Consider the following 22068-nt stretch of genomic DNA (forward strand, 5'->3'; position numbering starts at 1 on the left):
TACAGACTCCGCTAACCCAGAAATAGTGCTTCAGGTTAAGAACTTTGCTTCAGGATGAGAACAGAAATCATGCTCCGGCGGCGCAGCAGCAGCAGGAGGCCCCATTAGCTAAAGTGGTGCTTCAGGTTAAGAACAGTTTCAGGTTAAGTACAGACCTCCAGAACGAATTAAGTACTTAACTTGAGGTACCACTGTAAAGAGCTTGCAGCCCACCTATTCTCTGCAGCCAGAAGCATCATAGCTAGACACTGGAAGGCGCTGCCGGGAGTGAACATGGGCCACTGGTATCAAATCATTTTGGTCTTTTTTTCAGGGGGAACTCACTGGAACTCAGTTCCGGCACCTCTTTGGTGGGTTTCATTGCCATTATAAGAGAACGAGGGAGGTGTTCGTGGTGAGTTCCAGCACCTCTTTTTCTAGAAAAATAGCACTGGGTAAGTTACTTATAGAGACGCAGGCGGCGCTGTGGGTTAAACCACAGAGCCTAGGACTTGCCGATCAGAAGGTCGGCAGTTCGAATCCCTGTGACAGGGTGAGCTCCTGTTGCTCGGTCCCTGCTCCTGCCAACCTAGCAATTTGAAAGCACGTCAAAGTGCAAGTAGATAAATAGGCACCGGTGTGGCGGGAAGGTAAACGGCGTTTCCGTGCGCTGCTCTGGTTCGCCCGAAGCAGCTTAGTCATGCTGGCCACATGACCCGGAAGCTGTACACCAGCTCCCTCGGCCAATAAAGCGAGATGAGCACCACAACCCCAGAGTTGGCCACGAGTGGACCTAATGGTCAGGAGTCCCTTTACCTTTTAAGTTACTTATCTCCTTGGTTCGGGGATCACATAACTCCATACCCTCCAACAATTCTCTGATGAAAATAGAGAGATCCCAAGAAAAGGCGGGACATTCCGAGATCAAATCAGAAACTTTGATGGTTTCTATAAATCTGGGGCTGTCCCTGGAAATAGGGTCACTTAGAGGGTCTGGGCATGGCTTAGACGTGCAGTGTAAATATATGCAGCCCTCAGCACAGATCCCCCAGAGAAAGAAGAAGAAGAGTTTGGATTTGATATCCCACTTTATCACTACCCTAAGGAGTCTCAAAGCAGCTAACAATCTCCTTTCCCTTCCTCCCGCACAACAAGCACTCTGTGAGGTGAGTGGGGCTGAGAGACTTCAGAGAAGTGTGACTAGCTCAAGGTCACCCAGCAGCTGCATGTGGAGCAGAGACGCGAACCCGGTTCACCAGATTACGAGGCCACCGCTCTTAACCACTACACCACACTGGCTCAGGTCCCCCAGTTAAGAGGAAGCTCACGCACTTGCCCATAGCTCCTGGGTCGTGCATGCACCCAGAAAGCCTGGTTATGGGATGTGGGAAGGCCTATATTGATGGATGCTTAAGAAAAATTGTTTCCTGTTCCTAACAGCCTGCTTGATCCATATAAGAGCTGAATCTATGAGAACAGCTCGTTCCATATCTCTCTCTCCACACACACACACACACACAGAGAGAGAGAGAGAGAGAGAGAGAGAGAGAGAGAGAGAGAGAGACATAGCTCTGCGATTTCATTCCTTAACAGTTGCGCCCAGCATTATGAATATGGTAATTGTCGCCATCTGGCTTTGTAAATATCACCTGCCAAGAAGGAAGTGCAGCCATTAGCAAAGTCAGGACAATTCATAATCAGCAGTCGGTTTGGGCCTCCTGAGGTGGCGCATGCCAATTAAGGAGAAGTAATTAGACTTTAGTCCAACCGCCCTTTCCCTGGAATTTATTAGAAGGAAAGCCTTTCAGAACAATTTGTCCCAGCACATTTAAAGGGGGAGAGAGATAATGCAGAGGGGGAGCAAATGGAATGAAGTAAACACAGATTTAACTTTTAAAGACCACTGGAGCATATTTCACAGCAGAATCGTATCCATCAAGCACATCTAGCTGCCTCTTCTGATCGTCAGCTGTTCAAAGCAAGCCGGCACCAGAAGGACATTGCAGGTTCTAATACAAGTGATGAGCCTGCAACCCTCAAGATGTTGGCAGACTACAGCTTCCATTGGTCCCACTCCAAGCTTGGCCGACAGGCAGGGATGATGGGAGTTGTAGTCCAGCAATACCTGATGGGCAATAGATTCCCCCCCCCCCAGGTGTAAAGGGTTCCAAGGTATGGAAGTAGCTCCACTCATCCAGGCTGGCCATTGGCTCATTCAACAAGAAGAACCATAAGGACTTCCTGTTCGGACTGGGATTTTGCCTGGGCCATACTTGTAGATGAGGTCCATTTCGGACCTGTGTTCTGGGTTCTGGGGTGCTTTGCAGAAGGAGCAGATCTACTCATGCCATGAACCAACGTTTGGTTTAAGGAGGTCTTGGTAGGCATGTTCTAGAGCCTGGGAGTTGCTGGCTAAGAATTCTCAAATGCATGGATCGTTCTTCCTAAGACAGTAAACTCCCGCGCCTCTACGTCACTCGAAACAATTCCTAAATGGCTAGAAATATTTCGGCTAGGAAATCACAGGAATCACAAGACAGAGAAGCCAGTTGGAGAATACTTCAATCTCCCAGGACATTCAATACGGGATCTCAAAGCAGCTGTCTTATTACAAAAGAATTTCAGAAACAGACTTGAAAAAGAAGTTGCTGAATTACAAGTTATCACTAAACTGAAAACTATGGAGAGACCTGGTCTTAATAGAGATGTTGGATTCCTGTCTCATTACATATGCTAATCATCTGCATACTATCCCTTGCTTTTTCCTGTAGGACTAATTGCAGTCATTAACAGTTGTCAACAGGTTTACCATACCCATTGAGTCAATCACCCAGCTCCTACTACCCTCCTGAGAAAAACCCCACCCCATGCTGCCACTATATACAGTGGTACCTCAGGTTAAATACTTAATTCGTTCCGGAGGTCCATTCTTAACCTGAAACAGTTCTTAACCTGAAGCACCACTTTAGCTAATGGGGCCTCCCACTGCTGCACCGCCGGAGCACGATTTCTGTTCTCATCCTGAAGCAAAGTTCTTAACCCAAGGTATTATTTCTGGGTTTGCGGAGTCTGTAACCTGAAGCGTATGTAACCTGAAGCGTATGTAACCCGAGGTACCACTGTATAAGGGTCTGGTAACTTCTGTTTCAGTGTATGAAGTGTGCATGCACATGAAAGCTTGGGCCCATAACAAACCTAGTTGGTCTCTAAGGTGCTACTGGGGACGCTGGGTGGCCTGGATGGCATTGTGGGTTAAACCACTGAGCCTAGGGCTTGCCGATCAGAAGGTCAGTGGTTCGAATCCCCGCGACAGGTTGAGCTCCCATTTCTCAGTCCCTGCTCCTGCCAACCTAGCAGTTCGAAAGCACAAAGTGCAAGTAGATAAATAGGTACCACCCCGGGGGGAAGGTAAACGGCATTTGCATGCGCTGCTCTGGTTCACCAGAAGCGGCTTAGTCATGCTGGCCACATGACCCGGAAGCTGTATGCCGGCTCCCTCCGCCAGTAAAGCAAGATGAGCGCCACAACCCCAGAGTCATCCGCGACTGGACCTAACGGTCAGGGGTCCCTTTACCTTTAAGGTGCTGCTGGACAATTTTTTTTTTATAGAAATATTTATTATGAACAATTCAAGGGACACTAGTTAGGGCTGCCAGCTGAATAAAGATGATCAATTATCTGAATTTTGGCTGATGGATGAGGGGATGGGCCCCTCCTGTTGCTCAGCAACATGCAGGATGCTCCTCAAGTGGGGTGTTAGAGGGGAAGGAGAGCCAACAAGACTGGACAGCAAGGGCAATCTCTGACTCCTTTCTGAGTCTGCAATCACGCTGAGACTCTCAGCCTCTAGCTCTGTTCTGGAAGACCTTGTTCTACCTGGAACAAGCATGCGATACCAGGGTCTTGGGTTCAAGCCCCAAGGCTGGGTGAGAGATTCCTGCATTGCAGGAGGTTGGAGCAGACAGCCCTTGTGGTCTTGTCCATGTTGATATTTTCACCCCTCCCATTGACAGAATCTCCTGATCTGATGTTTTGAGAAAGGAGGGGGCGGAAACTGCTCTTCCACTCCTGACTGACTGCCTGACTCTGTGTGTGGAGAGAGTCTTATCTATGTAGTGACCAGATGGCTGAGTGGGAGATGTAAAACTCATGCAAGCCAGTACAGTGGTACCTAGGGTTTCAGACGCTTCAGGTTACAGACTCTGCTAACCCAGAAATAGTACCTCGAGTTAAGAACTTTGCTTCAGGATGAGAACAGAAATCACGCAGCAGTGGTGCGGCGGCAGCAAGAGGCCCCATTAGCTAAAGTGGTGCTTCAGGTTAAGAACAGTTTCAGGTTAAGAACGGACCTCCAGAACGAATTAAGTTCTTAACCTGAGGAACCACTGTATACAGCTTTGCAAGTCCATTTTCCCTAACAAAAGCATTTCTGTACAGTGGTACCTCAGGTTACATACGCTTCAGGTTACAGACTCTGCTAACCCAGAAATAGTACCTAGATCTAAGAACTTTGCTTCAGGATGAGAACAGAAATCGTGTGGCAGCAGGAGGCCCCATTAGCTAAAGTGGTGCTTCAGGTTAAGAACAGTTTCAGGTTAAGAACGGACCTCCAGAACGAATTAAGTTCTTAACCCGAGGTATCACTGTAGTTTGTTAGTTTGTAGTAGCTATTAGAAATAAAAGGAGTTATGTTTCACAGCTAGTTTCCGCATTATTTATACTTTGCTGAGTCTGGCGCTCACAATGCACACTTGTGGGTTCAGTGCACTGGGACCTGCTTTCCAGGATTGGAAGGTCTCTGAAAGTGCTCCAGTCACCTTGCCCAGTGAGGGCAGAACCAGCTATCAAGTCCAGTCGCTGACATCGGTTGAAAGGCATACTGACATCCCAAACTCTACAGTACTATGATTCCATGAGTCGCTTGACTCCTCTTGATCTCTCAACCCCCTTGCTTCTATCACCTCCCACCTCGTCCCAGTTCTGCAGACTGCTCTTCAGTGTCCCACCACCGGGATCCGGGATCTAGGGGCGGATCTACACTTGTGGTTTTTAACGTTAAGGAATGGTTTCGATAACCATATGGGCTCATGAAGTTCTGCTTTTAACATTCATAATGAGTTAGTAAAAATGTGACACCAGAGGGCGCTGTAGAGCAACCAGTGACTAGCAATAGGGAAGCTTTTAATGTTTAATAGGTTATTGTATTTTAATATTCTGTTGGAAGCCACCCAGAGTGGCTGGAGAAACCCAGCCAGATGGGCGGGGTATAAATAATAAATAATTATTTTTATATTATTAGGGAGATAACTGTTTTGATGGGGGGGACAGAGGTAAGAAACCCTTTAATTTACAAGTATGCCCAGCGACATTTTAGAACAAGGTATCTAATATCGTTCCAATAACGTTAAGGAAGTCAGTGTAGATCCAGCCTAAGTCGTCATCTTCTGTGCCCTCCTGGGGGGGCAGCTCTTAGGCAGCCGACTCCCACCACTCTTCCTTATCCAGCCAGTCACATGTGGCAGACCGAACTTAAGACTGAAAAAAATGGGGAACAGGGAAAAACCAACATCAACGTATTCTTTTTTTTTTTTTTAGAATATTTATTAACATTTCCAGAATAATACAAAAACAAAAGAAACACAAAATATAACAAAAATACAAAATTGAAAACAATTAAAAACAAATACAATTTCCATTACTTATTTTCTATTAACTTGTTTCCCGGACCTCCTCTCACCTCCCCTTTTTGTATTCCAGTTCAAATTATTAGCTCAGCAAATCCTTGTTGTAACTTATTATAACTTATTATAGCTTATTATAGCTTATTTCTCAGTCTTTGCATTACAGCTGGTAACCACTTAATTTCTTTCTGTCCAACATCATTCTAACATCCATTAATTTTACAGTGCTTCTGTAAATAGTCTTTAAATTTCTTCCAGTCTTCTTCCGCTGACTCTTTTCCCTGGTCTCGGATTCTGCCGGTCATTTCTGCTGGTCCCCAACATCAACGTATTCTTCCAACCTTGTGCTGTGAATTTTCTCATTCCCTACTCAGTCTGTTGGCGTCATGACCTCATCATGACAACAGGACACTAGTAGATTGAACTCAGGGGAAGCAGGACTCGTCCAGGGGCTGCCATTTGCCTTCTTCATAACATGCAGTTCAAGCCTTAAAACCTCACATTGAATGAATTGTTATTATTTAAAGCTGGAACTGAAAATAAAGTGGGCTGTAATTTTCAGATGTAGCCACATGGTGGCACCAAAGGACTTTGTCCCTAGGCATTCCTGAAGGTGTTCTATTCAAAGTTTTATTTACTCAAAAGTGAGTTCTGCAGAGCAGGACTGCATGTTTGGTGTGTGTGTGTGTTGTATTCATCCACAGTGAACTGACAACCCAGTCTTTGGACTGCCCCTTCCTTCCTTTCCCTTGGCTTATTAGGAACCATGCAGCAGCCTGCATCAAAAGCCCAGCTAGGGAACTGCCAGGAACCATATTGACATAATTGATTTGGTACCTGAATTGATAGAGATGGTTCTAAAACCAGGAAGTTCTCCCATTCAAGCCCCACGGAAGTGAATGGGAGTAGCACCACAATGCAGTGCGTGGAAAGGAAGTTGATAAGCCGTGCGACAAGAATAAGAGTCAAGCATTGGGTGTTCCAGGCATCAAGTGGGTCCATGGATGTTACGGGACTACAACTCCCATCATCCCCACTGTTATGTACTAAGCTTGGATCCTAGAACAATAGGCAAGTAGGATTCTAGAATGCAACAACTGGCTGGCTTGCAGCAGCGGCCCAATCAGGCTCCAGGAGGGAAGCAGAATCAGCCAATCAGACAGGTCTCATTGTGTAAATAATGTACAGTCATACCTCGGGTTACAGACACTTCAGGTTGCGTTTTTTCAGGTTACAGACCACCGAAACCCGGAAGTGCCGGAACAGGTTGCTTCCAGGTTTCGGCAGTCGCACACGTGTAGAAGTGCTAAATCACGCTTTGCGCATGCGCCGAAGCGCCGAAGCGCAACCCGCACGTGCGCAGATGCACCGCTGCGGGTTGCGAATGTGCATCCTGCACGGATCATGTTCGCAACCCGAGCGTCCATTGTATATAAAAGCCTGAGGTTTAGGGGGAAATTCAATCACCGTTTCACAAGCTGCAATAAAGAGCATGAAATCGTTGCAGGACTCTAGTATATTTCACCCTCCTAGCTGAGCCAATGATCAGGGGTGATGAGAGTTGTAATCCAACAACATCTGGCGACCCAGTTTTGAAAGAGACTGTCTTAGGAGGCCTGAGGAGATGGGATGGTGGAGAAAGGGCCCAATTCGCACACTGAGTGCCCTGAGCATCTGAGGATGCTGCCTTGAGTGTCATGGCATTCAGGGGACGTGGGAACTATAGGGACTGAATTTCCCACGGAACAGAGTACGCTGGACACACTGCCAATGTATGGTGACATGCTATGCTGCGCAGCACCCTGGGTCTTCAGGTAATAATAATAATAATAATAATAATAATAATAATAATAATAATAATAATTTATTTATATCCTGGCCATCTAGCTGGGTTTCCCCAGCCACTCCGGGTGGCTCCCAACAGAATTAAAAGCATAATAAAACATCAAACATTTTTTTTTTAAATGTAAACTACTTGAAGTCTGATGGGCCTCTCTGGTATTATTTTCAGGCCTGGGGGCAGGGTGCTGATGTAATCTGGGTATGGCTAATGCTGCCTTGAAGCCCCTTTACACCGGGTAAGCTCATTCCAAAGTGGAACACTTAAAAAGAAAAAGCAGGCCCCAGATTTTGCTGCCAGATTCCTATCGCAGACCCAGCCTTACATGAAAGTGGTTTGGAAGCTGGTGTAGAATGCTGCAGCATGAATATTGACTTGCTGAATCCATATAAAACCAGTTCTGAAGAGCCCGCGCCGGCCGCCATACCTGCTTTTACAACCGTAAATGACTTCGGATCCAGTTACCTGAAAGAGCACCTCACCCCGAGTGAACCTGCTGAGGCATGAAGATCTGCAAAGGATGTATTTGTTAGTTCATTGCCAAGTGAGGGTCATATTTCTACAGGGACTTCCCAGTGGTGGCTCCCTGTCTTTGGAATCTGTCTGGCTCCGCAGTACAGTAGATGCTCGGGTTGCGAACATGATCCATGCGGGTTCACAACCCGCAGCATTCACAACCCACAGTGGCACGTCTTGCGCATGCACGGGTTGTGATTCGGCAATTCTGCTCAAAACCCAAAAGTAACCCGTTCCAGTACTTCTGGGTCTTGGTGGGTCCATAACCCAAAAAAATGCAGCCTGAAGCATCTGTAACCCAAGGTATGACTGTAGTTAGTTTTCAGTGCCATCTAAAATAATCTTACCCCTTTAACCAGACTTTGAATTATGAGGGGTTGTGACAAGGTGCCCCATGATATTCTTGTAAAGAAGCTGGTAAAATGCGGTCTTGACTATGCTACCACTCAGTGGATTTGTAACTGGCTGACTGACCGAACCCAAAGGGTGCTCATCAATGGTTCCTCTTCATCCTGGAGAAGAGTGACTAGTGGGGTGCCACAGGGTTCTGTCTTGGGTCCAGTCTTATTCAACATCTTTATCAACGACTTGGATGATGGACTCAAGGGCATCCTGATCAAATTTGCAGATGACACCAAACTGGGAGGGGTGGCTAACACCCCAGAGGACAGGATCACACTTCAAAATGACCTTGACAGATTAGAGAACTGGGCCAAAAAAAACAAGATGAATTTTAACAGGGAGAAATGTAAAGTATTGCACTTGGGCAAAAAAAATGAGAGGCACAAATACAAGATGGGTGACACCTGGCTTGAGAGCAGTACATGTGAAAAGGATCTAGGAGTCTTGGTTGACCACAAACTTGACATGAGCCAACAGTATGACGCGGCAGCTAAAAAAGCCAATGCAATTCTGGGCTGCATCAATAGGAGTATAGCATCTAGATCAAGGGAAGTAATAGTGCCACTGTATTCTGCTCTGGTCAGACCTCACCTGGAGTACTGGGTCCAGTTCTGGGCACCACAGTTCAAGAAGGACACTGACAAACTGGAACGTGTCCAGAGGAGGGCAACCAAAATGGTCAAAGGCCTGGAAACGATGCCTTATGAGGAACGGCTAAGGGAGCTGGGCATGTTTAGCCTGGAGAAGAGGAGGTTAAGGGGTGATATGATAGCCATGTTCAAATATATAAAAGGATGTCACATAGAGGAGGGAGAAAGGTTGTTTTCTGCTGCTCCAGAGAAGCGGACACGGAGCAATGGTTCCAAACTACAAGAAAGAAGATTCCACCTAAACATTAGGAAGAACTTCCTGACAGTAAGAGCTGTTCGACAGTGGAATTTGCTGCCAAGGAGTGTGGTGGAGTCTCCTTCTTTGGAGGTCTTTAAGCAGAGGCTTGACAACCATATGTCAGGAGTGCTCTGATGGTGTTTCCTGCTTGGCAGGGCGTTGGACTCGATGGCCCTTGTGGTCTCTTCCAACTCCATGATTCTACGATTCTATGATTCTATGTGTCAAGCTACTATACTAAAGAGAATGACTTACTATACTGATTGATTTTGTGTTGTTTTAATGGGATCTTTTTTAACCTGGAATTGATTTTATACTTGATGTACCCCTTCCCTTGCATTGCGTGAAATGACACATACAAGCCTCACTCTGATCCAGGAAGGTGGATTTGAGTCACTCTTTCGACCCTACAAAAACAATGTCTAGAGGGAAACAGCTTGTGCCACTGGTTTTAAGTGAACCGCATGGCCCTAGATGCCCATTTTATTTATTTTCATTTTCATTTGTAAGGACATATCATCTTTCCAAGCTCAGGATGTTCCCTTTCGTGCTGTCCTTGGAAGGCGACCCATTCAAGGGCTTGTCTTAATCCCACGCTTTGTTGCTGTTCTCTGGCTTTTGTTTTCGCAAGCACTTCATAAGACCACTGACCTTTCCGTCTGGGAAAGGGAATCTTGATAAAATGGCTAATTAATGGCCTGCTTTGGCTCACCCACTGGAGAGATTACGAGAAAACACACAGGGGAAGAGGATGTTAAATGGGATGGCAACAGGGAGGAGGGCAGTATAGAGCCAACCTCTTACTTACCTCCTAAGAACCTTTTACTGGGACGTGGGTGGTGCTGTGGTCCAAACCACAGAGCCTAGGGCTTGCCAATCAGAAGGTCGGCGGTTCGAATCCCCGCGACAGGGTGAGCTCCCATTGTTTGGTCCCTGCTCCTGCCCAGCTAGCAGTTCGAAAGCAAGTCAAAGTGCAAGTAGATAAATAGATACCACTCTGGCAGGAAGGTAAACAGCGTTTCCGTGCGCTGCTCTGGTTTCGCCAGCCTTCCGAATTCTCCTGCCCACACCACCACCCTTCTCATAAGCACATAAGAAGAGCGTGCTGGATCAGGCCAGTGGCCCATCTGGTCCAGCATCCTGCTCTCACAGTGTCGAGCCAAATTGCCCCAACAGGAAGCCTCCAATCAAGATTTGAGCACAAGATCCCTCTGCCCTTTCCCAGCAACTGGTACTCGGATAATTGCTGCCTCCAACCATGTAAGCAGAGAAAGGTAAAAAGGTCAAGGACCCCTGGACGGTTACGTCCAGTCAAAGGCGATTATGGGGTTGCAGCGCTCATTATTGATTTGCTGCCCTAGCTGGAGCAAACAGGAGAGAATACCATCCACCCAATTCTGCCTCCACAAAATTTTAATACTTTTGATGTAACTCTCCAACTTTTCATTTTCATGTTGTCAGGGGAGTATTAGATTAGTTTAATTAGTAACATTTAATGCATGGTCACGATTACTCCTATACAGATGGTGCACAATTTTGGTTAATAATAATAATAATAATAATAATAATAATAATAATAATAATAATAATTTATTATTTATACCCCGCCCATCTGGCTGGGTTTCCCCAGCCACTCTGGGCGGCTTCCAAGAGAACACCAAAATACAATAACCTATTAAACATTAAAAGAGTATATGTCAGGGGATCCACCAGACTCCTTAAAATCCCATGTTTCATTTAGAAACCAATGTGTCTAGTGCTCATGAATGCTGAACTAAGTTACTGAAAGCAAGATCAGTCAGAAAAAATCCTGTTTATTTCAATCAAGGGTAAGGGTAGGTAAAGGACCCTTGCATGGTTAAGTCCAGTCAGATGTGACTATGGGGTTGTGGCGCTCATATACCTTTCAGGCCGAGGGAGCCAGAGTTTGTCCACAGACAGCTTTCCGGGTAATGTGGCCAGCAGGACTAAACCACTTCTGGTGCAATGGGACACTGTAACAGAAACCAGAGCACACGGAAACCCCATTTACCTTCCTGCCAGAGCAGTGCCTATTTATCTACTTGCGCTGGTGTGCTTTTGAACTGCTAGGTTAGCAGGAGCTGGGACAGAGCAATGGGAGCTCACCCCATTGCAGGGATTCGAACCGGCAGCTTTCTGATCAGCCAAGAGGCTCAGTGCTTTAGATGCAGAGCACGGCCATCATGGTTAGTAGTCCCTGATCTCCCTCCCTTCCATGAATTTGTCTCCTCCCTTGAGTTTGTGACTATCACTGTCTCCTGTGGGAACAAGTTCCATGGTTTAATTCTGTAGTGTATGAAGTGCTTTCGTTTTTCTTTCTTTTTATCTGTCCTGAACCTTCAAACATCCAACTTCTCCCCCCCCCCCAAAAAAAAGATCATTTTCAAAGGAACAGGAAGGAAATTGAAGGGGGCAAGGTGAATCATTTTGTGCCTGGTTTACAGACCCCCTGAAGCCCATCTATGGACTCCTGCCCCGCCAGGTCCATGTTGCCACCCTCTGAACTTCCCTAGGGTGGGGGACATAGAGAAGGGCCTCAGAAGACAAGCGCAGGGTATGGGTAGGTTCATACGGCTGTGGGGCGTATGGCTCCCTTCCATTGTACTGAAAAACAGCCAATCGTTTCATGGCAAAGCCTGAACAGGAAGATGGTAGGTAAAGATATTCTGAGAAGCTGGAAGGACTGGGTTCTGCCTCCAAACTGTATAGCAACAATGAAAAGCCCCCGCCATCGCTGCCACTTCCCAAAATTGGATTTCAGGAATATGGAAAGCTTTGGGATGGAAAAACAGCCGTCCATTTTCATGCAAAAGGGTTTGGTACAGAAAACAAAACCCTGAGCTGAGCATGTATTCAGAGGCATTGCTGCTCCTCTGGGGACCAAACTAGGTGATAAACCCAGTGTCATTTCATGTGTCTTTAAAATAAATTTTAAAAAGCTGCCTTGCTGCTTCAAAGTGTGTGAACTATGCAATTTGCCAGCACAACAAGAGGCAGTGATAGCCACCAACTCGGATGTCTTGAACAGAGGATTGTGGATTTGTGGAGAGCTACTGATGGCTACAGGGACGCGGGTGGCACTGTGGTCTAAACCACAGAGCCTAGGGCTTGCTGATCAGAAGGTCAGCAGTTCGAATCCCCGCGACGGGGTGAGCTCCCATTGCTCAGTCCCTGCTCCTGCAAACCTAGCAGTTCGAAAGCATGTCAAAGTACAAGTAGATAAATAGGTACCACTCCGGCGGGAAGGTAAACAGCGTTTCTGTGCGCTGCTCTTTAGTCATGCTGGCCACATGACCCGGAAGCTTGTACGCCGGCTCCCTCGGCCAATAAAGCGAGATGAGCGCCACAACCCCAGAGTCGGCCATGACTAGACCTAATGGTCAGGGGTCCCTTTACCTTTACTACACACGGTCACATTTTAACCAAACGAGAGGACAATTCAGATGGGCGATCCAGAGATCTCTGTCATTTTGTTTGGTCTCAGATCATTGTTGCTGAATTTGGGCAGACACATAAAATGTGTTGGCATCCGCCTGTCTCAGGAGACAACGGAGGAGTGTTCCTTTGGGGGCGAAGTCCAGCTGTTAGAAGATCACGGCGCTTGCTGTGGCTGTAGAGGGACATGTTTTGTTGCAGCTGGGGGCAGATGAAGGTGTCCGGTTGTGCTGACGCAACATGGCGTTTCTTCTCTCTGCACTTCTCCCAGAGGTCATTCCTCCTCTATAAAACCCTCAATATCAAAGAGCCTTTCAGCCCCACTAGATGGCACTGCTGAATCTGGAAATGATCAAATATTGGTTTATCTTCACCAAAGCATCTAGAACAGGGATGGAAAACCTATGGCTGCCCAGATGTTGAATTCCCAACTCTCATCAACCTCAGCCAGCATGATCAATTATCTGAGATGATGGGGTGTTCAACATCATCTACAGATCCACAAGTTCCATTCTACCCAATCTAGAACCCTGGAGGAACTGAGTAAATATTATATATTGATTACATATTTTGTGGTTTTATATTCTGATTTTGTTCTGAGACCTCTGCGTATAGGGTGGTATATAAATAATTACATTACATTAGAAGACATCTGAAGGCAGCCCTGTTTAGGGAAGCTTTTAATGTTTAATATTCTTTTAATATTCTGTTGGAAGCTGCCCAGAGTGGCTGGGGAAACCCAGCTAGATAGGCGGGGTATAAATAATAAATTATTATAATTAATTAATTAAGTAATTAAGTAATTAAGTAATTAAATTTAATATGGACTAAGAACTTGCTCCTGGGTTCTGTCACACTCAAGAGCAGTTTTTTTCCAGTGGCAACAACTAGGCTGTGAAACCTAGAATGATTTGGGCCTTCTTAGTCTAGGTGGAAGAGAAAGATTAACAAATAAAAAACAAACCATAGAAGAGATTTATAAAACTATGGACCTTATGGAAAGAGGGAATAAGGAGGGTTTTTCCTCTTATTCTGTATCCAAACAAAAATACCCCTGAGGAAGAATTCAAACCATATTGCTCAATACAGCCATCCATCTCTCAAGCACTGTGCGCCATGTTAAGTTTTATGACATCTCATAGACTTTAATGAACATAACTTAATCGTCAAATTATATTCTGCACGCAAGAGAACACAACGACATTTGCTTTTACTGCCTTGGAAAGTCCGTGAAAGCAGTCTGATGACTTCCATGCGCGTTGCCATTGACATAGATGGTCCAAGCTTGCTTTTGTCTTGCTGCGCAGAGCAAGACATTCAATTGTCTTGGTATTACTGTTTGCAGTATCTTCCGATACGTTGTTAACAGGGCGAGCCAAAACAGGTATGCTCAGGAGTAGGTCGTACTTAAGCCCTGCAGATATCACTCCCTAGGAAGCGTGTTTAGGGCAGTGTGAGCTAAAGGGTCTACTCAAGAGCAACCCTGCCTGAGGCTCATGGCCCACGTTTTAGTAGCAATAGGTGTGAGTAGATGTTGTTTCTTTAAATTAGAAGAAAGGATTCACATTGAAAGGTCCGGAGAATTTCAGGGATGAAAAGAGAGTTACTTGCAAAATCGGAAAGTCACGTACAATTAGTCATGGCTGCCGTCGAAAGAACAGCCCCCGTCATAACAGGCTAACGTCAGACACATCTAGCAATTGATCACTGGACTAGGAGTTAGAACAAACACTGCGCCCTAAGGAAAAATATAACCAGGGACTTCTCACATTCAGTAAAAAATAATGCCCAAATGAATTAAATATGTTTCAAAATGCACAGAAATGTCATCAGGATTAAGGAGGTGTAAAGTCGGTGTCATAATTTAGCCATTCTTGGATATGGTTGTATTTTTTCCCCCAACCAGTATAAGCAACATTTACCCAGTACCATTGGAGATGCCATGTACATTGGTACCTTGGTTCTCAAACGCCGAAAACCCAGAAGTGTTCCAGTTTTTGAACATTTTTCAGAAGCCAAACGTCCAATCTGGCTATTGGCTATTGTTTCCGGGGCACTTGCACCAATCAGAAGCCGCGCCTTGGTTTTCAAACAGACTACCGGAACGGATTAAGTTTGGCGCTTTTGTTTTTGCTATTTATTTTGCATTTTTGTTTTTGAGGCTTTTCCAATTAATTTGTTTCTGTGACTGTGTGGAACCCAGTTCAGCTACTGATTGATTGATTGATTGATTGATTGATTATGTGACTGTGGAAATGGATAAAAGCCCCCCATCCAAACAATGACTATCATCAGTGCAGGTAAGAAAAAAAAATAATTTTGATTTTTATCATCTACAATACTGTCTTATTTATTTTATAACGCAGCACATTGATTATTGCTTTCATTTTGTGGATCAGTGGTCTTGTTAGATAGTAAAATTCATGTTGAACTGCTGTTTTAGGGGTTGTTTTTGAAAGTCTGGAACGGATTAATCCGTTCTGCATTACTTTCTATGGGAAAGCGCGCCTTGTTTTTGGAACGCTTTGGTTTTAGAATGGACTTCCAGACTGGATTAAGTTTGAGAACCAAGGTACCACTGTAGATGCATCTAACAAGAGATGCAGAGGAGAATTGCAGCACCCCAGCATGGCAACACAGACATTCCTGGTTCCCTGCTGATCTTCTGGAGGCATCTTTTAATGCAAGGACACCTCTCTCTGTCTCTCCAGGACAGTCATTGTTGCATAGGACTCGGTGTGCACGCCTAGTCAGATGTGTTTCCTGAGTTCTCTTAAGTGCCCCATCAGAAGCGCTCAACGCCTGATACTTCAAGGGAGGGGTCCTCTTTAATGCCCGCTTGCCACATGTCCCGCCCTTCTGACCAACGCCCAATTCTCCTTCGATGGCACTTTTGCCAACTCGTCACACACTCCCAGGTGCAGGGTGGGCCCTGAAAGCGTATTTGCTCCTTGACTTTGCAAATTTCTCTTTTAAAAAGTTGCTGGCCACCGTGGGAAGGCAGAGCGGAATACCACAAGATCGGCTTACGGAATGGCTGATGGACTCCATCCTTTCACCAGCATATTCCATTCATCATGCCACTACTAAGAGCACCTCAGACCCATATGAACACTATTTCATGTGTCAATCCATCGGTTGGCAATTAATTCTGTTCCTTGGGCATCCTCCCTGACCAGATAATTCTCAATTCTCTCAATGCGACAAGAGTACATTTATTTCTCTTTTGCGGGGGAAGCGTTGTGCCAGAAAAAAATAACAGACACTGGGCATATTGGTCATCTTTTCAGTGAAGGCCAGTTCCGTTTGCCAAGTCCCATGGCACCAGGTAAACCACACTGGGCACAATCCAACAGGGAAGTACTCACTGAAAGACGTTTTGTAAAAGGACTTCTGTCCCATGCATTTCAATGGAGCGCAATGCCAGGCGTTCCTAGCAGACTGATGTCCCTAAAAGGACCTGGTGTGGGCAGAGGGTTTGCCATGTCACTAGCAACCTGAATAGTTCAAGGGAACTGGAGCTGGCAGTCATCTCTGACTCAAAATGAAGACCTGAATTATGGCTGCTTCAGAAGTGAACCGTTTTCTTACAGGCTATAGGAGAAAAGCTAATCGTGCGCATTCCACCTGCATGAAAAACGGCCTGGTGTATACACACCTTATGACAGCAATAACAGCCAATCTACACTTTAAGGGCAGAATAAGGTAGTAAAATCCTGGAATGTACCACTTCAGCTGGCCCCCGGGGGGGGGGAGAGGTGGGCACCTTTGTGGGGGAAGGGAGAACAGCACCCAAACCAGCACATCAGGGTAAGGAAGAATCTAAACCTTGCTCTTAGGTATTGGTTTGCTCTATGCAGAGAGGGCTTACTGTGATTTTGTTTCGCATGGGAAACTTTCAAAAGCACATACAGTGGTACCTCTGAACTTAATTTGTTCTGGAGGTCTGTTCTTAAGCTGAAACTATTCTTATCTTGAGGCGTGCTTTCGCTAATGGGGCTTTTGCTAATGTGTGCGCGCCTCTGGTGCACGATTTCCATTCGCATCCTGGGGCAAAGTTCGCAACCAGGAGCAGCTACTTCTGGATTAGCGGAGCTCGTGACCTGAAGCGTTTGTCACCAGAAGAGTTCCTAACCAGACGTACCACTGTAATACTTCACACACCTGCACCCCTGCACTCTGAATTGGTCAAGTCCATAATTCTACAGCTTTATTCTAGGTCGTGTGCAGCCTGAATCTAAGATGTCAAATATAGAGACGAGAGGGTTTTCAGTTTTGTGGGAAGAGTTTATCATTCTTTCCCCTGCGTCATTCCTCTAAAATCAACTCACACAAACCCAGTTCGTGTTGGCCCCCATGGAAAAGAAAATCAAGGTGCAGTTAGGTTAAACCAGGGATGGGTGACGGTGCCTCCCCATGCATTGCTGAACTACAGTTCCCATCAGCCCCTGCCAGAACAGCCAAGAGTCATGGGACTTGTAGTTCAGTAACATGTAGAGGCACACAGGTCACCCCTGTTTGAAAGGAAAATCAAATAAGTCAGGAGATTCAGAAACAGGTCTCCCACGTTACAGACAAAGGCTTCCATCCCAAATGCTTACTTTCCCATCTGATCACTCGTACCTACGTTAGTCGCGACCGAAAACAGGAAAGCAGCAGCTTTCGTAACCTGGTCGCTTGGAGGAAATCCTTAACTGACCGCAGGCGACCAGACGAGTGGCATTTTATAGCCCTCCTTCACACGGCAAATGGGTTTCTCCATGAGTACGCCATGTTGTCTCCCAATGAACTAGTTGAATGTGGAGAGACGTGCATTTGTAAACACACCGGGCCATGCGCCAGGGATCTGCAGCTGGTCAAAGCTTCCGGCAAAGCGTCCTCCACACGTCCACAGACCTGCATCTCCCCTTACAATTTATAGCACCCATCCAGCGAAGGCACTACAAGTACGTGTGCCACGTGGAAGTGCCAGCCAGGCCCTACAGTGGCTTCCAAACTACACTGCAAATCTGCAGCAAAAGTGGCGCACCATTTCCACATGCGACACGGGTGCACACCTTTCTCACGCAGACCCATGTGTTAGGTGTACCTGTGTGAAGCAACCTGGGTTTCTCCCCCACCACCCTCGCTCCAAATATTCAGAGTAAGTAAGTAGAAATCAAGTCAGCTCAGGAGGGGAGGTATTCTGCATATTCCTGAATAGCACCGGGAGCCTAAGAATGTTATAAATCAGATGTGCTGGACACCAGAGGCTGCTTTATACAGAGTCAGACCATTGGTCCATCTAGGTCAATATTGTCTACACTGACTGACAGCAGCTCTCCAGCGTTTGAGACAGGGGTCTGTGCAACCTGGAGATGTTGCGGACTGAACCTGGGTCGTTCTGCATGCAAAGCAGGTGTTCTGCCACCCCAATCCTACATAGGTTTATGCAGAAGTAAGTTCATCAAGACATACTCCCAGAGCAGAGAACCACAGCCTTAAACTCTTGGGTGGGTTTTCAAGTGAGTTGCAGGTTTCTGTTTTGGCCTTTGGCCAGCAGACCTTCCTTTCTGCTAGCAGGGAGCTTTTAAAACACACAGGACGCTGGGAATCAGGATTTCACACGAGCGAAAACCAAGAGGCATAATAGACAGGGGAAACAAGAACAATTGGCATTTTCATTTCAGAATCTCACCAAAAAACCCAAAACCCTTTTTATGTGTAGGGCAACCAAAGACAATCAGGAGATAGTTAAGAACTGATCCCATACGGCAACAAGCAAGATATGTATGTTAACACACCAAACAACCTCTAACGTTATTCATTGCTGGCATGCATCCGCCTCTATCAACAACCCATGAACCAGATGGTGCTTGTGTCAAAACATAACCACCGTATGAGCAGGACAGCCCTGTTGGATCAGACCAAGACCCTGCCATCTAGTCCAGCGACCTGCTCTAAGAGTTGGCCAACCAGATGTCTGCAGGAAAGCACTCTCCCTCAAGTTGTGATCCTCAACAACTATATAGAGGCCGGTTAGAAGTATGGCAAGACAGGGTTTTGTGCTCAACTGAACTTCCATGGTTTCTAGGGTGAAAATCCAGACACAAAAGTTTTTGAACTTTTTTTTGGCAAAGCTGTTGAACTTTTCCGCCCAGACACCATTACTGACTGCCGTATTCTGACTATGTCCGGGGAGTTCCAGACATATGTCAACCCTAACGGCGTCCCGCCCAAAGGATCCGGGAACTTTAGTTTCAAATCCTTGCTAGGATCCCTCGCCAGACTTCCGCTCTCACAGGGGCTCCTTAGACAAAGACATTGATTGCTATGCCAATTTAATGAGAGCCAAACTTAACATGGCTAAAAGGCATGTCAGGGATTTGTTTTATTTAATCATAGGGGCATGGGGGGGGTCATTGGGACCACAACATGCAGGGCGGCAGTGGGGGGGGAGTTTAACCCTTCCCACCCTGGCTGTTATTCTAATAAAAAAATCCCGCCCACCCCAATTAGCCTTAGGGGGGATTTTTCCTCCCTCATTCCAAGTCTCATAGATTGGAGTTGTATCATGGTAGCGTTGGAAGGGACCCCCAAGGGGCATCTAGTCCAACCCCCTGCAATGCAGGAATCACAGTGAAAGAATCCCTGGCAGCGATGGTTTTCATCAGAATCGTGGGAGGGAAAGGAAGGGTTAAAGATAGCTGGCATTCTGTGGTCCCCCTGAGCTGCTTTCTAATGAACATCACAATCTGAGTGGACCCACTGAATTAAACAGCGCTTACTTCTGAGTAGACACAGCTAGGGTTGCACTGTAAGTCCTCCATATGCCCAAGGGAAGAGGGGATAACGATAAAAGTCTACAATCCTATGGACACTTACCTGGGAGTAAGCCTCACTAAACCCTTGGCTTACTTCCAAGTAGGCATGCACAGGGTTGGCAGCATGCCTCCCAAATGCCAGTTGCTGCACTGAGTTCCCCCCTGGTATCTGGGTGGCATCCACAAAATGTTGGACTGGGGGGGGGGCTGGCCTGATCCTGCTACAGAGCTCTCCTGATGTCCTTTACTGCTAAGGTGTAGATCTGCCCAGGGGCTATTAAGCAGGAACTGGAAGTTCTCCAGAGCCATTTCTGCCCTTAACAGACGCCCTTTATTCGAGGCATTTTCTATGGGATCCATTAAACTCCAAAATAAAAAGGCGCCAGTGCCTCCGAAATTTGGGGGATCTGCAAATCCCCACGACCTTCCAACCCCCTTCTCTTTCAAAGCTCAACCTCCCTCCTCTAAAGGCTGGAATAAGCAGGAACCCCCCTACTATACCCCGGGGCGTAATCGTAGGGCATGGCCGGCGGCGCAGGCGGGAGCGCGCACTCGGGGAAGAAGGACGCAAAGGCTGCGGCCGGGACGTGCGCCCCCGCCGCGGCGCCGCTGCTGCTCTCGGGCGCCGCTGCCGGGTCCGAAGGGGCGGCGTAGAGGGCGGCGAGGGGCCGCAGGGGGGCGTCGGAGAAGAGCAAGTGGGGCAGCGGGGGCAGGGGCTCGTAGAGAGGCGCCTCCAAGCCCAGATCCGGCGGCTGCAGGCGGCTGCTGGGGAAGACCGGCTGCTCCGGCTCGGCGGGAGGGAGCAGGGCGCCGTAGTCGGGGACGGCCAGCAGGTCGAAGAGCTCCTCCGACGGGACGGGGCCCGCGGCGTCTTTCGGGACGGAGCTCGCCGCGGCCGGCTCGGTGAAGAAGGAAAGGGGCAGGTTGCGGTTGCGGAGAGGCACTTTCTTCCCGCCGATGGAGGCAGAGGGACCCGGGCCGCCTTCCTTCTCTCCCGACGGCGAGATCGAAGCGGCCCCAACGGCGCGATCGAAGCCCGACGGGCGCACGGAGCCGAAGAGCGCCGCCAGGCTTTTGCTCTGCAGCGCGCTGGCTTCGCGCTTCTGGGGCGCTTTGCAGTGCGCCGCGGCGCCGCCGGGGGGCAAGGCGGACGCCGACGCCGCGCCATGCGCCGTCCCAGCCGGAGTCCTCTTGTTAGCAGGATGTGGCTGCTGCTGGGAGCTCATATTATTACTATTATTACTGTTGTTATTATTATTAGACGCCTCCTGGCTCCCGGGCGTTGCAGCAGCCGTCTGGGCTCCCCCAATCATGCCGGTGCAGCGCTTGATCTGCTTCTGCAAATATTTCCGGTGGTTGACTTTGCGCTTGGATTTCACCGGCTTGTCCAAGGCTAGTTTGATGTTGCTGCAAGCCGAGTCGATGAAGCTCAGGAGGTCCCGGGTGGCTTCTTTGAAATCCCCGGGGTCTCCCCCTCCTGCTCCTCCGGCTCCTCCGCCTCCTAGCAAGAGGGTCCCCCCGTCCTCGTAGCTCTTTTCCAGGTCGACGAAATCCCCCAGCCCCGCGGCGCCGGGGAAGCAAAACGGGATGAAATGGTGGTGCGGGTGAACCGCCGCCGCTTGCACCGCCATCGCCGTCGAGTGCTTTGCTCCTTAAAGCAGCTTTTTCTTCCCCAAAATAAAAAAAAAATAAATGCAGGAGATAAAAAGCAAACGCTGCTTGTCCGGCAAACACCCCTCGTGGCTACTTTCGGTATCCGGGAGGAGAAAACGGCCGTCGAGGCCAGCAGCCGGCGCAGCGCGGTGGCATTTTCTCTCTCTCTCTCTGTCCTCTCCCGAGCCTTTTTGTCCAGCCGCAGCCGCGCGCAAAGCAGCCTCCTTGGCTCGATCTCGTTGCCTGGGTCACCGATGCAAACTGGGAAGAGGCTGGACATCAGCTCTTGGCCTCGCTCCGACGGCTCTCCGACGGCATCCTCCCTCCTCCCCGCCCCATCGCGCTTTTTACATTTGGCTCCCAGAGGAGGAGGAAGAAGAGGCTGCTGATGCGTCGTGGGGAGGAGGGACCACCACCCTTTTCAGATGGGGGGGGTTAACCCTTTCTTGGGCCTGCCTTTGAAATAAATAAGCCCTCCTTTCGCAAGAAGAGCCCGGCTGCTGAATCAGGCTGGTAGCACGTCTAAGTTCAGCAGAATTCCAACTGTTGGAAACCGCAGGACGGGAGAGGAAATGCTGCTCGCTGGTTTGCCAGTGGCTGCATCTATCCTGTTGACCTCTGTGAGAACAGGATGCCAGACTAGAATCATAGAATCATAGAGTTGGAAGAGACCACAAGGGCCATCGAGTCCAACCCCCTGCCAAGCAGGAAACACCATCAGAGCACTCCTGACATATGGTTGTCAAGCCTCTGCTTAAAGACCTCCAAAGAAGGAGACTCCACCACACTCCTTGGCAGCAAATTCCACTGTCGAACAGCTCTTACTGTCAGGAAGTTCTTCCTAATGTTT

At 47.7% G+C, this 22068-nt stretch overlaps 1 protein-coding gene across 2 annotated transcripts; it reads right to left on the bottom strand.

Moving 5' to 3' along the window:
* Positions 1-9: 9 nt before the first annotated feature.
* Positions 10-21245, bottom strand: FAM181B (family with sequence similarity 181 member B). 2 transcript variants are annotated; one of them, XR_014156156.1, is made up of 2 exons: positions 18907-21245; positions 10-179 (listed from the first exon to the last, which is right to left on the bottom strand). XR_014156156.1 is itself a non-coding variant. In XM_081860599.1 (1 exon), the coding sequence occupies exon 1, from the start codon at positions 21194-21196 to the stop codon at positions 20030-20032; it is 1167 nt and encodes a 388-aa protein (XP_081716725.1). In that variant the 5' UTR covers positions 21197-21245; the 3' UTR covers positions 14938-20029. The 2 variants fall into 2 exon arrangements, 1 of the variants encoding a protein (XP_081716725.1); XM_081860599.1 differs by lacking the exon at positions 10-179 and having other exon boundaries at positions 14938-21245.
* Positions 21246-22068: the final 823 nt, after the last annotated feature.

The sequence above is a fragment of the Podarcis erhardii genome, assembly GCF_964252035.2.
Source record: "Podarcis erhardii genome assembly, chromosome: 4".
In the NCBI taxonomy this organism is placed as follows: Eukaryota; Metazoa; Chordata; class Lepidosauria; order Squamata; family Lacertidae; genus Podarcis; species Podarcis erhardii.

What these genes read in the sequence shown, in the direction of transcription:
- FAM181B (XM_081860599.1), bottom strand. Translation starts at nt 21,196, where the DNA reads ATGGCGGTGCAAGCGGCGGCGGTTCACCCGCACCACCATTTCATCCCG.